Consider the following 16125-nt stretch of genomic DNA (forward strand, 5'->3'; position numbering starts at 1 on the left):
AGAAACACACTTTTAAAAAAGTAAGGAAATGGAAAAGAGCCTCTCATGCTGAAAAAAAAAAAAATGAATCTTGTATGCTGCACGTGTGCAGCGCAGTCACAGCTTAGAATGGTCGGCTTGTTCAGTTTAGATAAACAAAAATAAAAATAAATAAAACTTTTTAATGATCAGTATGAATGAATCCGTATCCTCGATTTTTGTGAACCTTTTTCTCTAAAGAAAGAACAACAAAGAAGACAGATACTTGAAATAAATAAAATAAAAGCAGGGCAAATGAGATTTGGGTGCGGTTTCAGACTCTATGGTTCGCCCAAGTTCTTGGAATGTTCGAACCCATTTGGTTAAGGTTCGCTTGGGCTTTGTGTTACACGTGCGAGCAAAAGTAGGTAGGTTGTCCACTTTTCAAACAACTGTCCTGAACGACTCCAAAAGTGGCCTGCTACGCACTCTCATTGGATCATTGGACAGTGACAATGCCGCACGTCACCGCCTTGTTTTTTCTCTATCATGATAGTATGTAATGTTATTTTCATTTTTGATTCAGAAAAGTAAGCTTGTCCCCTTTGTAAATTTGTGCAAGCTTCAATCCATATTCCACCCCTTTTTAAATAAACTTTTTTTTCTTAATAATCAACATAAAATTTTTAATTTCAATATATTCTTAGATTCAATGAAAAAAAAAAAAGAAGAATAGTAACACAAAAAAACTCTCTTTTTTAAAGATTATGACTACATTTATAGTCTTAGATAATTTTCTTTGCTTGGAATAGATTTTTTTGAAATATTTCGAGTAACATCTGAAATCAAATGGATGGCATCACATATTTAAATATTGATATGCAAATATTATACTCCAAATTCAGTAAATTTCTATCTCTTTGGAGTATAATTTATGTAAGCAGGTGGGCCATTTTTATTTTTTTATTTTTTAAAATTAGATCAATCCAAATTTATTTCTTGCTCCATTCTTCAACTATCAGCATGAGATTCTCCACAGCTAGAGGTATGAGAAGCATCCAAAGGAAAATCTAAATTTAACTTAAAAAATCCAAACCCAACCAAATTTCAGTTTGATTGAAACTTTCAAACCAGTTCTACAACAAAGAGATACTCTTTGATTTTTGGGTTTTGCTTTAAATTGAAGAAGCTGTTGCCCCTCCAGTGTTGTATGAGAATCAATATGAGTGTCTCTGCTTAATTATATTCTAATTCTTCATGTTAGAAATTAATTCAGTTTCGTAAAGTACATATCTATAAGATTCTAGTGAAACCAAAAAGAAAAATACTAGTTATAAACTTGTAATCAGCTTAAAACACAAGCAATTAACTATCTTTTCAAGACTAAAACGAGATTAATTATTTTATAAACCGTCGGCCAATACCTTCTCTTATGGAAGAATTTATATTTGGTTCAAGGGGAAGGGAGAGGATTCGAAATACGAAGCAAAGTCTCCATCAACACTGCTACGAGTATTTAACAAATCAATGTTTTAAGCTTACAAGGTATCTTAAATCTTAATTTAAACCTAAAAGATTATTTAAGAGAGATCCATGTTCATCGGCTGTCTGTAGATTAAAATTGTTAAGAAAAAGGAAATCTTGATTTATTGAATCTGAAACTATGATATTATATTGTAAGAAAAGAACTCTTGTATTATAATATAATTTTAACGAAATAATTTATGTAATTATTTTAAATGAGATGATGAGTTTAAGTTTTGTTCTCTTTAAACGATGTTAAAACAGACTTATTTTTTACTTTTGAAGTTCTTTCGTTTATAGTTTAGCCAAAAAGAAAACAAAATTTGAAGATTATGACTGGCAAATGAAGTCATTAGTGACGATTGTAATAAGTTAATGACTACACGTGTTCAGCTCCATAATTTGCATATAATGCTACCTATTTGCCATAACAAGAAAGCTAGTCAAGACATAATTAGTAAAAAGGTTTAATTCCTTAAGTAGAACATTAATCAATAACCTTATGCAAATCATGAACATGGTACCCCTTAAAACCTTAGAAATTTTTTATAAAAAAAAGAAGAAGAAAGAAATAAAATTGAATTAATCTCATACTAGTGGGAAAGCATATTGCAATTAAAATGTAGATGTGACTTGTTATTTATCATTATTGTTTGATATGAAGCCAACCATGTATGTCTCGTCCCTCTAACAGGCATTTCAATTGGGGCACAAAAGTCTGCTGAGATGCATCCAAAGGACACATCTATACACTTCGTATACTTCATTTATTCAAGGAACAGTATTGAAAGTAATGTCTCTCATGTTTGCAAATTGCAGTTTGTTGTTTCAATCATTAGTTCATGTTGGAAAAAATTATTAGAAACCCTTTGGGTTGTGGCTGTATTTGCTGCCAAATTACAGACAAAACAGATGTATAGCAAGTTGCAGCAAATTCCCATCATTAAAAGATAACGATGGGTAACAGTTTTGAGATTAGATACCTTTCCCTTTGAAAGATTTGAGATGGTACCCAGAATGAGTCCCTTTCATCACAAAAATCATACCCATACTAATCCGTTATTTGAAAATGTAAGGTGACAAAAATAAGATCGAAGTACAATTTTTTGAAAAAATGAATATGATAGAAGTTATTATTGAATTAAAATATTCGAGTGTGATATCTTTATCATATTGAATGATTGATCGATACGTATATTATCGTTAGATTGTTACATCAATAGAAAATTTCGATAAATTGATTGATAACGATCTCGAAAGCTTTAGTCCTTCTTTCTAAAACTTTTTTTGAAGAAATTTAAGCAAAATGAAAAGGAATGCATGAGAGAACTTTTGTCATCCGTGATACATGGTGAGCATTTTACTCAGTCACTCAAATCAGCCGCGGACAATGCCGTATACTAATATTAAGGCTGTTTGAAGAGATCTGACTTACCAACCGAAAAAAGCTATGAATCTTTAATTAGAGGCAAAAAGGTCATACAAATTCCAAAAGAAGCTTTGTCATGGCTTGCCCTGGTCTCACCAGCAACACCCCCTTTGCACAAATATATTATAATTCCAAATGAATACTGTCATTTTTGCTTTAGGGGGTGTTAGGTTATTTCTTCTTGCACCTTCCCAAAGATCAAGGCATCAAAACCCGTCCCCCTCCCCCATAGGGAGATGTGTTCTTTTCTAAACCACATTATCAGGACTAATATTCACGTCTTAATCACTAATATAGTTGTTAATTAACACTTTGATTTGATAAAATATCATCAGTCAAAAAGACCCAAAACCCCTTTTATAAGGAAATGACACCCAAAACCAATCCTTCCTTGTTGTAGGTGGAGAGCAGAGACAGGTAGATTTGAGAGGTGAAGGGAGGGAAATTGAGCATTTAAGTATGACCCCTCTTCTAGGAATATTAATATACTTTTTGTTTTTGGTAAGACCAAGTGACGAAACACGAGGCAACGACCAACCAAATTAGATAAGTCTTGTGGGAAAGCTGTTGATTGGATAAGAAGTATTGAATTCAACGAGAAGATTTATTTAATGTTTGGAGGAAAAGAAAAAAAAAAAGAAGGAAATTGGGAATTCTTTGCACATGGATGGGGCTTTGTGGGGGAAGCAATAGTCAATTAGGATATGGGGAATTCTTTTTTTTTTTTCTGTATTAAAATTGAATTTAAAGAAATATTGACTCCATCCATTATAAGCCACGTAGATATAATTCTTGCTTTCCTTAAGAGATCATCTCACTTTTTTTTATTATTTAAATCAATTTTTCATATTAGTTAGTAAATAAAATGAAGTGTTCCAATCTATTGGATTTGCTTTTGTCTTTTGCATAACCGTCTCCCTTTCTCCAAAGATTTCATTTAAAAAATAACCCTTTACCGTGAAGAAATAATGAATTTAAATATCTCAAACACTCATACATACAAATATGATAACCTATTAAATTCATAGTCAATATTATGAGGAATTGATAATAAAAAGCAAAAAATAAACTTTCCCGATTAATTAAGATTATGATAAATTCATCAAACAATGGTTCGTCTTTGATTATTAAGTCAAAGATAAACACTATAACAAAATAGGAAGAAATTGACTTGATAATAACAGTAATTATTTTTCTTTTCATGGTTTACCTTGACAATATCCAGAACAGACACGTTTACTAACGTAACAAGACATGTTCCAGGGCTCAGGGTACGTAGGTTTGAATTTTAACAGAAAAGGGTAAAGAGAATTTCGGTGCATGGTCGGGGGTTTGATTGTTGTAATCGTTTTCATGCATGTTCTGTCAAACCTTGTTGACAGCAACGTATCACCGTTGAAACTCTCAATTAATTAAAACCGAATGCCTTTAAACAGAGCCGACAACTATGATAGATAAATTAGTACTTCCAGGAGTTCAAAGTAAAGATATAATTCCTCGATGGACAAGGAAAAAAAAAAAAAAATTCGACCTTGCATGAGACTTGGAAATCGAAAATTTAATACAACATACATTAAAATCAAAATTTGTATTTATTTTCGTAAAAGTCAAAAAAAGACAATTAAAGAAGTACATAGTAATTAATATCGAATATGACAGATGAAAAAGTTTCCTCGGGTCCAAGGACGAGGGAAAATAACTTAGAAAATTTTGTTTAAAGACTGTGTTAAATTACTTTTATTTATGTCATTGCAACTTCAAAATACATAAGTTTCATGTGTTCATTAAGCATCCTAAAATGCATCCCATGTGCAAAAAACAAAAAAAAGTTAGGGTTGTTTATGATTTAAATACTTTTAGTTCAATCAATCTCCCACTCAACAACTTGTTGTTTAGGGATAAGTGTAGGAACCTTTTCATAGCCTCACCATTGGTAAGCTTATTAGCTAGCTAGTGGGTGCTGGGGGAAGATAGGAATCTTGTGGACTTCTAGGTTTGCCTCATTGGGCAAGTACAAGATAGAGAAGCAACAACCAATTAATTTGCAACCTTGATAGGGATCCATGTTAAATTAACGGTACATGTTCAATTAATTAATTAATTAAAAAATTACTAATATTCTGTTATAGTGAAAATAATTATAATTTAATGACCTCCCATTTTCTATGAGAATCTTCCAGACATGATCCTTGAGCTACATCTGCTGACTTGTTTATAATTATATCAAAGGTTTTTATGGTTATTAAATGTGTGATGTGTCCAAATACTACTCTTAGCTTATTGCTGTTATTTAATAAAACTAGTATTTATTTATTTTTACTATTTTCTGTTGAAATCACTATTTGGTTTCTTTAAATCATGTTGCTGTGGTTGTGTATTAATTATTATTCGTTTTTATTACTCTGTAATGTTTTATTTTTTGAATTTTTGTTGTTTTTGATGGTTTAAACAACTTAAGTTTTAATAAACTATATGTTTATATCTCAAAAATGCCTACATAGTTGTTAAAACTGAATTTTTTCTTGGGTGAATTATATAAATCCCACATTACCTAAAGCACCAAAATTGTAATTTCCAAAACAAAGAAGGTAATGGCAATGCCAGGAAGGAAGAAAAAGAAATAAATAATAATAATAATAATAAAAAAAAAACCCAGGAAAGAAATGGTAGTGAATAGTGATAAAGATGAAAATCCAGCTGAAGTGAAAGGGAAGGCCCAGTCTATGTCCAATCTGAGACAGCAGCATAGGTTACAACCACCAAGACAGCTGTTTCACACCTATCTAAACTTCCCAATGTCCCAAATGTCCCAACTCCATGAATGGATTCGTACGACAGGGTGAGCGATCACCAAGTTCACAGAATCTCTCACAGCTCTTTCTCTCTCTCATTTCCATTTCTCAAAGGTTTATTTGGTTTGATCAAGTAGCTTGTACATGTGCATATACTAGGAGAACCTTCCTTGGTTTCTTTCCTCCGATCATATAATTCTCCAAGTGGGACAGACCAGAATTCATGGTATCACGTGTCCACCCCTCAACTGGTTGTTTCATTTTGTTGCCTAAAAATCAAATCCAACATCTCATCTCTTCTCTCCACCTCCATCAATTTGCAAATTTTTCTTCTTTAATTCCCCCCATAAACATATATTGTACCTTCTCTCTTAGTCGCATGCAGCCTGTTTTTAATGTCAAACACATAAACTTTGTCTGGAAAATTATTACATTAAGAAAGGGAGGGACAGAGAGAGATTAAGACTTTTGAGTGTGGGCAGATCAACCGTGGATGAAGATGTGTGGTCTATATCTCAATCTTGTGGGACAGTTACTACAAGAGGACAAGGTTACACGAGTGATGATATCTATCTCTCAAAAATTATTGATCCATTGTCCCATTGCAACTCCTTCCCAAGGGGTTAACTTCCAAATTTTGCTTCAACCCCACACCCCCCAAGTGAGACCAAATGCTAAAGTTGAAACCCGTTTAATCTAACTAAGATAGTGTTTGATTACCAACTTGTAAATCCAAGATCCTCGGCCAAAGATTTTGATTTTTAAAAGTAAGTGCTCGACCTCTGATTTGTTCATCTCGTTTTGTCTCTCATCTTCGCTATACAAAGTGTTGTCACATCAATGTGTTTTTGTAATAAGAGAATAATAATTTGAATTAAGACTAATCCCTTCAACTAGTGTTTTTCAATCATTTTAATTCAAAAGTCTCACACATACATTTGCCAATTACCTGTTAAATTAGTTTTGTTTTTAATCTAGAATGTACCTTTCTTATCAAACTAATTGAATGATTTCTTACATTATTATTTGTTAATAAATTCATCGAGACGTTAAATGAATAGAAATAATAAATTGATATGATAATTTTTGATTTTACAAAAAAACGATCATAAAATAATTTATAATGTGATAGATAAGATAAGAGTATCATTTTGTGATTGATGTAATTTGATTTGCTTACAATCATTGAATATACATACACGCAATCATTCAAGATGATAAATTTAAAATCATTTTGATTAGAGTTTGAAGAACAAAATTGATTCGGAATTTAACATGTCGTTTTTGGTAGTTAAAGCTGGTCATCTTGGGTAAGCGTGCAAAGGCCAAGAGGGGAGGCATTAAATCTGAAAGGGTCTCGTGAATTGAGGTGAAGAAGAACTCGCAAATTGAGGCGTAGTCGAATCCACAAAACAAGGGGATTAAAATGATAGCTCAACCTCAAGCTACAGTTGGGGAGAGAATGTATCATGAGATGAGAAGCTGAGAGACGTGATGTGTTGGACCGTGGGGGCAACTGGGGGCATTGATTTGATATAAAAAGGGACCAAAGACACCAATTTTTCATTCCCCCTTAACTTTTGGGCTTTGGTTTTTCAAGAGATTGCTGACTGCTCTTACACAACAAACACATTCCTTTTGGGTTCTTTTCTCACACCTTAAAGAAGAGAAAATCACTATTTGAAGCAAAACCATAGTCGTCTCAAGCTTTTCCTCTTATGGAAAATCAACAACTCCACCTCCATCACCACCTGCAACAGCAGCAGCAGCAGCAACAACAGCTACAACGACAACCCAATTCCATGAAGTCAAGATTCAGACGTGTCTGTGTCTTTTGCGGCAGCAGCCCTGGCAAGAATCCTAGCTACCAGCTTTCTGCTATTCAGCTTGGCCAACAACTGGTACATAAACCTCTTTTTTTTGTCATAAACATGAAGGAGACAGACAAGACTTCTTTTTCAAATTGTCTTTTTTGCCTCTCCTCTTCCTTTCTGTTTGCAGTTCTAAGAATTGATCAGTAGGTATAATTGGCATACGTGTTTAGGCTTCTTTGACTGATGAATTTAGGCGAGTCTTTGCCTTTACATTGACCTGAACTGCACTATTCCAAAACAATATCTGGTCTCGAACTTTTTTAAGGTGTATACATAAGAAGTTTGATTGTAATGAGCTGTAATTGAGCCTCCTTCATCTTTGAATTGACTGAAAGCAAAGCTGTTTTCGTAAAGAACCTCAAAGATTAGGACAGCCTTCTTTACTTTTGATATATCAAATCAAGAATTTCACCAGTTTTGAGCAAAGAAGAAATCAGAGACCTCAGTTCAAAGTCATCCTCTGTTTGCTCTGTTTTGGTTGGATTAAAACTTGAATCAGTTCGGTGAAGTTTTGAATTCAAGGGAAATTAATGCCAAGACCACAAGGAATAAAATAGTGTGATTACACTCTTTGTAATGGAGTAATTGTAGGAATATGTTTAAATCAAACACGTAAGTTTAATAATAAAATAAAAGCTGCAGGTTGAAAGAAACATTGACTTGGTTTATGGAGGAGGAAGCATTGGCCTGATGGGGCTGGTCTCTCAAGCTGTCTTTGATGGTGGTCGCCACGTGTTGGGGTAAGTCATGGCGGCACTATTCGCTCTCTCTTTCTCCATATCTTGTCCTCTCCTCTCTGATCCTGTCTCTAACTTTAACTCTTTGCTTTCCAAATTTTTCTTGCAGGGTAATTCCCAAGACTCTCATGCCAAGAGAGGTAAATATCAAACAGTATTTGGTCTTTTCTTGTAGTTGGAAAATAAGGATAGTTCAGATTCATGTGAGCACTGCCATCACATGAACAACTTAGATTAGTTATTCCCCGAAAAGTTTGTAATTCTTATTCCCATATGAGGACAATTTAAGATTCAAACAACTCCATGCTTGAATCTCTCTGAAATTGGGCTCCCATTTTTGATTGTCAGAGTTCTTTAAAAACTATAATCTCCTGTTTGAAAAATTTCAGATTACAGGCGAGCCAGTGGGAGAAGTAAGAGCTGTGTCAGGCATGCACCAACGTAAAGCTGAAATGGCCCGTCAAGCCGATGCGTTTATTGCCTTGCCAGGTTTGTTCTGGATTCAATCATACAGGATTCTATACAATTTACAATGTCCTAGATAACTGTTGGCATAACTGCCAACCAACTTTACTTTTTTTTTTTGTTTTTCTAATAATTGATCTGATCAAAGTTCCAACTCACAGGTGGCTATGGAACCCTGGAAGAGCTCCTGGAAGTGATCACTTGGGCTCAGCTAGGAATCCATGACAAACCAGTAATTTACCTTTTTTTTTCCTTTTTCTGTCTGTTCGTACAATTGGAGAAAGAAAGTAGACATCTTTTTCGAAAGGGATAAACATCTCAAAACACAAATTATCCAGAGATTCACATGCAGAAAACGTGCAAATATTTTAATTGAAAGAAACCCAAAATTTGTAGAAATAAAAGGAGAATTTTTTTTTTGGGAAAACAGGTGGGATTGTTGAACGTGGATGGGTACTACAACTCACTCTTATCATTCATAGACAAGGCTGTGGATGAAGGTTTCATAGCGCCAGCTGCCCGTGACATAATTGTCTCTGCCCAAACTGCCCAAGAACTCATGTGCAAGCTCGAGGTACATTTTTTTCCAAATCTCCCCTAACCCAATACCACCTTTCCACATAGTCAAATGAAGTCAAAATGATCTGAGCCGTCCATTTTCTTTTGGCCCCCCCTTTCTGATGATGACTTTTTGACCAGGAGTATGAACCTAAACACTCTGAGGTGGCCTCCAAGCTAAGCTGGGAAATGGAGCAACAATTAGGTTTCACGGCAAAATCAGACATTGCTCGTTGACCTGATCATCACATTCATTCACACATGATCGACAAATTATGACCGTAGATTCTTAGCCATATACAACAACAACAACAACAACAAGAACAACCTTTGTAGATGCAAGCTCCACAGACAAGTTGCCGGTACCAGTGCCACACCACAGTTTCTTTTATTCCAGCTGTGGATCATGCTGTGAATTCTTTTTTCTTTTCTTTTTTCTTCTGGTTGTTATTATTAATATTTTTTGCCCTTTTGGTTTAATTAGAGTCTGACCTGGACAAACAATGTCAGTGACTTTCTTAGCTTCCTAAGTCGGTGATTGCTAATTCTGTATATTTTATTCTTTCCTTTCTTGAAATGATGGGTTGTTACATATTGCTTTCGACAAAAGAAGTTGATGGGGATGGGCAGGGGCAACAGGGAAGAACCAGCAGAGGAAAAAACAGGAAATGTCCAGCAAAAGAATGTATATTTTCCTCCAACTTTCAGTACCCATTACCTTATTTTCAGCTTTGAAACCATTGAAATCAACAGTCAAATCCAGAACGTGCAAGTTTTTCTGTTCCATTCGATATACCATTCCGATATTCCTTTTTATCTTAATTTAGCAATGTATGCCTGACTACTCTGATGCCTAAAAAAGGCATGGTACTTGCAATCAAGTTAAAAGGTGATTTCCAAGTGGAAGTTAGGAGCAAGCATGCATGCCTGAAATGCTAATGATGGATTGCGAAGAGTGGCGTGCAAGAGCAAAGACGTTACGCAAATAATTGTTCATGATTGATAGTTTTTTAAGGAGTTAATAGTGGGGCGAAAGGACAGTAGGGGTTGGGAGTAAAAACAAGACCACGTTGGTGATTTTGAGTGGACACTGGTGAGAAGGTACTGGACACCTGGACTTGACCGTACCCAAGGAGCATACACAAAGTGCTTCGTGTGCAAAAGGCTGAGAGCGAGAAAGTAATGGTCGAGAGTGAGTGGACCTTCCCCTACCATTTTTGGGTTCACGATGGCCTTTTGATGGCTGTCTGTTAGGTAAAAGAGCCCTTGGGACATTGCACTAGTAAGTGGCTTTCGTTGTGGATGAAGGGCATTCGCCCATTTGCTGACGACTTGGGCTGTCATTGTGATCCAAAAGGAAGGAACCCCAATTGCATTTCCTTGTCACAGCGCTGTCTCACCTCTTTCGCGTTTTGCAAATTCCAGCTTTGGATGAGCATGAACTCGATATTGTCATGAGCAAGTCAATTGTACAGTGAGTGGTTAACCAAGGCCTTCGGATCTGTATCTGTCCATTTCCAGGCTCGCGTGACAAACGTGGAGAAGATAATTCTCTGCTCAAGGTTGTTCGACTTATATGAGGAAATACTTCTTATTGAACATAGCAGCAGACTTGACTTTTTACTCGTACCCTTTTGGTGACTTTTGTTAAGCAAAGCTCATATATTTCAAGGTAGATATCAGATTCATCTTCAGTTCTGTCATTGCACTCAAATTTATGTTTGTTTCCCAGAATTATATCTGATCATATACCCAATTAATGAACCAAACCGAAATCGAACAGACTAAGAAATATAACTGAAATACACAGCGATCGAAAGATGGAACTCGCATATAATCACCAGTTGAAAAGATACATATCTGGGGCTATCCCTCCAAAATACACCAAAAAAACTCAGTGCAGGCGAGCCACATCTGAGTTGACCCTCGTCAAACGCGGTGTTTCATACAGCTACATATAGTACAAACAAATCTGTAATTGGTTATAGACTACAGCTACTTTAGGTGAAGGATTTAACTGCAGAAGAGGTAGTCACCAAACTTGAGAGGAGGCCAACAATAATGGCACCGTTATATGTGGTTGGCTCTGCTTGCATTGAGTTGTTCCGGGAATCAATGTATGTTTCATTTAGGAAAGGGCCACCGAGAAGAGCTCCAATAGCTACGTTAGGATTGGGTTTAGTTGAATCAAGCCACTTGAAGCCATCTTTGCAACCAGTAGTTGCATCAGCTGGAATTGAAGCTCCTCTGTGATGCACATATTGTGGGTATTTATCCCCGTACCCCACAAGAAAGCTCATTTTCAAGGGATTACTGCCCAAGACATAATCAGCCTGGAAGCAAAGATTGTTATAGTACTATTATTAAGCTGGTATGAGACTTTAAGAGGAATATCTGCATTTTTTTATGATACATATTTCTCACACAATGTAAACAGCATACCTGTGATTTGGCAAACTTTCTAAGATCTGATGGTTTGAATGAATCGTCACCACACTTCAGCTTTGGAGTCCGTGATGTAAGCATGTAATCACTGTAAAGAGCAGCTAAAAATGCAGAAGCAACAGGATGCTGCAGAGCATTCCATTCACTGACCCATATAAGACCACCTGCACCAGAAAGACAATACTGGTAAATTAAAGAGGTCTCAAGAAGACAAGAATTGGAATGGCTAGTTCACTTTGCAAGTGGTTTTAGTGACCTGAGTGCATTAATCCTCCCTAAAATTAGAAGTGCAAATATGCCAATAAAGGTCTGGTAGTAATATTTACAGTCCAAAAAATCAGGATATGAATTTGGTAAACTAGGTATAATGGGTATCTAATCTCAAGACAACTTTTATTGCTTAAATCTCTCCAGTGTTCTCTTTCTGACTTCTAACTGTCTCGATATATAACAGCACATGGCTTAAGGAACTTGATGATCCATTATGATGCCTATTGAAATACACAGCAAGCATCAATGACTAAATTGATTTATTAGTCTAAAATCTTTTGATATGATAATGAACTTTCTTTGAACCTTTTCTTTTTGTCAAATTCAAGATCTGCATAGCACAAATATGCATCTAAGTCACCTAGCTTTGAAGAAGACATTACCATCTGTTCTGCTGGATGTCGCAGATGGAGACTTTGGTAGAAGGCCGCACATAACATCCTCAGCAGACTTCCTATAGTTTTCAAGGCCAGAATTCTGAGAGGCACCTTTGGCACCAAAGAAGCTTAACCTGGAAAGCAAAACCTGCAATGATGTAGCATAATCAGCCAAAAAGTAAGAAAAAACCTATGCAAAATTCCTGGTTCTGATATGTATTTAAACAGCAGTAAGAGCAAATTAAAATGAAGCAGAGCCATACACAGAATCTGACAAAAGAGGCCAGATATCCTACAATAGTTGAACTCAGGTCAGAAAATAAAGAATTGCAACTGAAACAGAATAGTCATCATGCTCATGTCTTAGCACAACAAAGCGATGCATATCTCACTATTACATTAAACATTATCAAGAATGTGGACTAAATATAGACAGAGAATTACTTTCCTTCAAATATTCCTCAACCTAAATGCTTTGAGGTTATAAGAATGTTGGCAGATAAACCTTCCAATGAAGCTCTTTAATTTTGCATCTTTACAAATGAACAAATGATCCACGGAGTTCAAACAAGATGCGCCAGAAATGAACTCAAGTTATTCCTACCTATTTTCACAAAACCTCACTAAATGTGCATACAAATTGAGACCTTGGACTTACTAATATCATCACAATGCTTGACATAAGTCTATAAAATGAAGGTAAAAAAAAAAAAAAAGAGACGATAGCATCTTGCTTCAAAATTCTGTAAAAAGGGAACCTTACCTGGGTTCCAGCAAGTTTATTGTCCCAGCTAAACCAGGTTGGACTTCCCCATTCAGCAAACTCTTCTCCGTTTTTGCCAGTCACATATCGAAGGTATGATTGGTCACCCGTTGCATGATAGAGCCAGCTTGCTGCCCATAAGAGCTCATCCCCATATCCTGTTGAATTGTAATATGTTGCAACTTCTGGGATGTTCTCACTGTAAGAACCTCTATGATTGTCTGCAAAAGTAAAAAGTTGCTTGGCATGCTTAAGAAGCGTGCTTGAATATGTGGAGTCAGCTGTCTTAAACACCAGAGATGCTGAAGCCATAGCTGCAGCTGTTTCAGCTGCAACCTCTGTCCCTGGAACAGATGTGTTCACCATGGTGAGGGGCCTTTTCTCTGTCATATCCTCAGGCCTGTCCCAACATTTATGGTCTGCTTCAGGGTCACCCACCTGCCTCAGTGTTGCAAGCCAAAAAGTAGGAGTTAATGTATATTTCAGAGGCGTGATTTTTTTTTAAAAGGATTATGCAACTATCAATTAGATCACACCATCTTCGATTCCAAATCAAGTATGTTTCGCAATACAACTGCAGAAGTGGGAAAAGGTTTCTCATTTTGTAAAATACAACATCAGAAATACCAGACCATAAGTTTGAGGCTTAGAATCAATTGCTAAACTCCAAAGATATCCCTGATCTAAAACCTTTGATTAAAACCCCAAGCCATTTTGATAATTCAGAATATAAACTACTACGGCAAGATGAGGTGAACAAAAACAATTTAAATGCGCTTGCGGAATCACTCATGTATATACACACACTATCCAAAAAAGTAGATGGCAGTTAATAACAATGACAACCTGAATATAGAGCACGTTCTCTGAAGGATGAGCATTTATAAGGTAATCAGTAATCCACTTGAGAGATTCTTGAGCAGGTTCCAGTTGATTCACTGCCTCCATCTGATCTCCATACTCAAGGATAGCCCATGATAAAACTGTAGCAGTAAATGCTAATGGAAAACCAAACTTCATGTGATCCCCAGCATCATACATCCCCTTGGAAAGATCCAACTTCGCTTCACTTCCATCCTTAAGCCCCGAATCTCCTCTCCATGATATCTTATTATCCACTAACTTACCAGCTGCGACAACAAACAAGACCTCAAATATTTACTAAGAAAAGAACCAAAGTTGAGCAGTCGAAGAATTACTAATAATATCATATCATTAAAATTTCATAATTTGAAAATCCCAGTGAAAAAGTTACCCAATAAAATGATTCAATGAAGAAACCATTTGTTTTAATTAACTAAACGAAAACGAAAGATCAAGTTACTCCAAATCTTGGTTCCATATGTGAAAGGGTATCCTCAGAGGAAGCAATTTCGAAGAAAGAGAACAACCATATACGTAAACAGAGTAAAAGATATAGAGAGAATGAGGGTAAAGAAAAGGTACATTTTTGAACGTCAAAGAATTGCATTGCGATTTTGAGAGCATCAGCATACTTCTTGTCAATAGCGCCTGGAGGTCCTGGAACGGGAGCGGCCTTATCATCATCTGAGTGATCCATTTTCTGCTTGATTGCATAAACAACGGCCCCAACAACCAGAGCCAATATAACTATCACTAGAAACCACCCCAAACACCCTTTCGACTTCGATTCCTTCCCCATTTTTTGGTCACTTCAAAATCCCCCAAAGCACAAAACTTGAACTCAAGATCTAGATCAAAACAAGCGCATTGGACAATGGTTATGTTAAAGAGAAATGCAGAGTCTTAAAGCAGGTTCAACGTGCTCAAAAAGAAAAGAAAAAGAAGAATATGTGATTATCCTGGGGAAGAAGAAGAAGAAAAGAAAAATCTACAGAACTGAATGGCTCTGAAGTTATTGCCAGGGAAATGTGGTTAGAGACAGGGTTGATTAGTTGAAGAGAAGCTAATTAAGGAAAAAGGGTAGCTGGATCTGGTGCCGCGTCAGCAAAAGATTGGTCCTCACTCCTAATCAGACTCGTAAATTTGTTTATATGGTTACTTTCTTACAGGACAGAGGTCACCGACACTAGAATTTCGAGCGGGATTTCTATAACATAATTCTAATTATTATCTGTTTTATTTTATGTTTCAATGACGGATATGTCCCTCAGTTTTGGTCGGGGCGAGATTAGCGCAAGGAACCAGTATTAACTGCGTTTTTCAGACATGGAAGGACTCGTATCAGTACGACAGCTGGTGCAAGAGAATGATTGTTGAGCTTCTTTGTCTTAACCACGATTGGTAAGTGGGTTAAGAGGGTTCTGTCAGTGGCTAGATTAGGCCTTTCAGGTTCAACGACTCAGTGTTCAATCATGGTCTAGATGAAGCGTCCGTGTCATCTTTTGGGCTGAAGGGACACGGATCTCCTGGGCCAAGGATCCTTTCTCTGATTCTCTCTCTATTGTCGTTGTCTTCACGTGACAAAAAGCAAAGGAAAATAAAAAGAAAATTTTATTTAAAAATCAATTGACATTTGGCAAGTCAGCTGCTTTTCATCCTTTCTATGGTTACCAATGAGTAGGCTCAATGTAATAAAGATAAAAGGACTAAATTGATTGTTGCTATATTATAATGTATGTCATTAGAGATAAGAACTTTTAAATGTTACGATCTTGTCTCTAAATATTTGTATTTTTTTAAAATTTATGAGAAAAATAGCTGAAAAGAGTAATATTTGCTTAAGAAAAGCCTGTGGTGAACGGCACTTGTTGCTTACGTGCTCTCCCCAAATGGATTGGCTATAGCCTTTAAAAGCATCAATACGTTGGAATGAAAACTCGTACAATTGGAGCGTCTTGAAGTCATTATTTTCTCTCAAAGATATTAATTAATTAAGGTGTACAGCATTTATATTTATAAACTAAAAATTATTTATTTATTTATTTATTCGATGTGAAATTTTGTAATTT

The 16125-nt window shown here is 35.8% G+C and overlaps 2 protein-coding genes across 2 annotated transcripts; one reads left to right on the top strand and one right to left on the bottom strand.

Moving 5' to 3' along the window:
* Window positions 1-7271: 7271 nt before the first annotated feature.
* On the top strand, window positions 7272-9929 carry LOC18591534 (cytokinin riboside 5'-monophosphate phosphoribohydrolase LOG1-like). The gene is made up of 7 exons (XM_007017712.3): window positions 7272-7604; window positions 8220-8317; window positions 8424-8454; window positions 8704-8803; window positions 8941-9011; window positions 9210-9353; window positions 9479-9929. Exons 1-7 carry the CDS (start codon window positions 7422-7424, stop codon window positions 9572-9574), a joined length of 723 nt encoding a protein of 240 aa, XP_007017774.1. The 5' UTR covers window positions 7272-7421; the 3' UTR covers window positions 9575-9929.
* A 1211-nt stretch (window positions 9930-11140) lies between these two features.
* On the bottom strand, window positions 11141-15177 carry GH9B7 (glycosyl hydrolase 9B7). Its single transcript, XM_007017714.3, has 6 exons — window positions 14639-15177; window positions 14039-14322; window positions 13193-13630; window positions 12436-12577; window positions 11780-11946; window positions 11141-11670 (listed from the first exon to the last, which is right to left on the bottom strand). Exons 1-6 carry the CDS (start codon window positions 14853-14855, stop codon window positions 11338-11340), a joined length of 1581 nt encoding a protein of 526 aa, XP_007017776.1. The 5' UTR covers window positions 14856-15177; the 3' UTR covers window positions 11141-11337.
* Window positions 15178-16125: the final 948 nt, after the last annotated feature.

The sequence above is a fragment of the Theobroma cacao genome, chromosome 8, assembly GCF_053813885.1.
Source record: "Theobroma cacao isolate CCN51 chromosome 8, ASM5381388v1, whole genome shotgun sequence".
Lineage (NCBI taxonomy): Eukaryota > Viridiplantae > Streptophyta > Magnoliopsida > Malvales > Malvaceae > Theobroma > Theobroma cacao.

Bases quoted from the DNA above. Each gene is read 5' to 3' on its own strand.
- GH9B7 (XM_007017714.3), bottom strand. From the start codon at position 14,855: ATGGGGAAGGAATCGAAGTCGAAAGGGTGTTTGGGGTGGTTTCTAGTG. The intron at 13,631-14,038 runs GTTGTCATTGTT...ACACTGAGGCAG, and splicing joins AGAACGTGCTCTATATTCAG to GTGGGTGACCCTGAAGCAGA. The intron at 11,671-11,779 runs GTATGCTGTTTA...CTTTGCTTCCAG, and splicing joins GAAAGTTTGCCAAATCACAG to GCTGATTATGTCTTGGGCAG.
- LOC18591534 (XM_007017712.3), top strand. From the start codon at position 7,422: ATGGAAAATCAACAACTCCACCTCCATCACCACCTGCAACAGCAGCAG. The intron at 7,605-8,219 runs GTACATAAACCT...TAAAAGCTGCAG, and splicing joins TTCAGCTTGGCCAACAACTG to GTTGAAAGAAACATTGACTT. The intron at 8,318-8,423 runs GTAAGTCATGGC...TTTTTCTTGCAG, and splicing joins GGTGGTCGCCACGTGTTGGG to GGTAATTCCCAAGACTCTCA.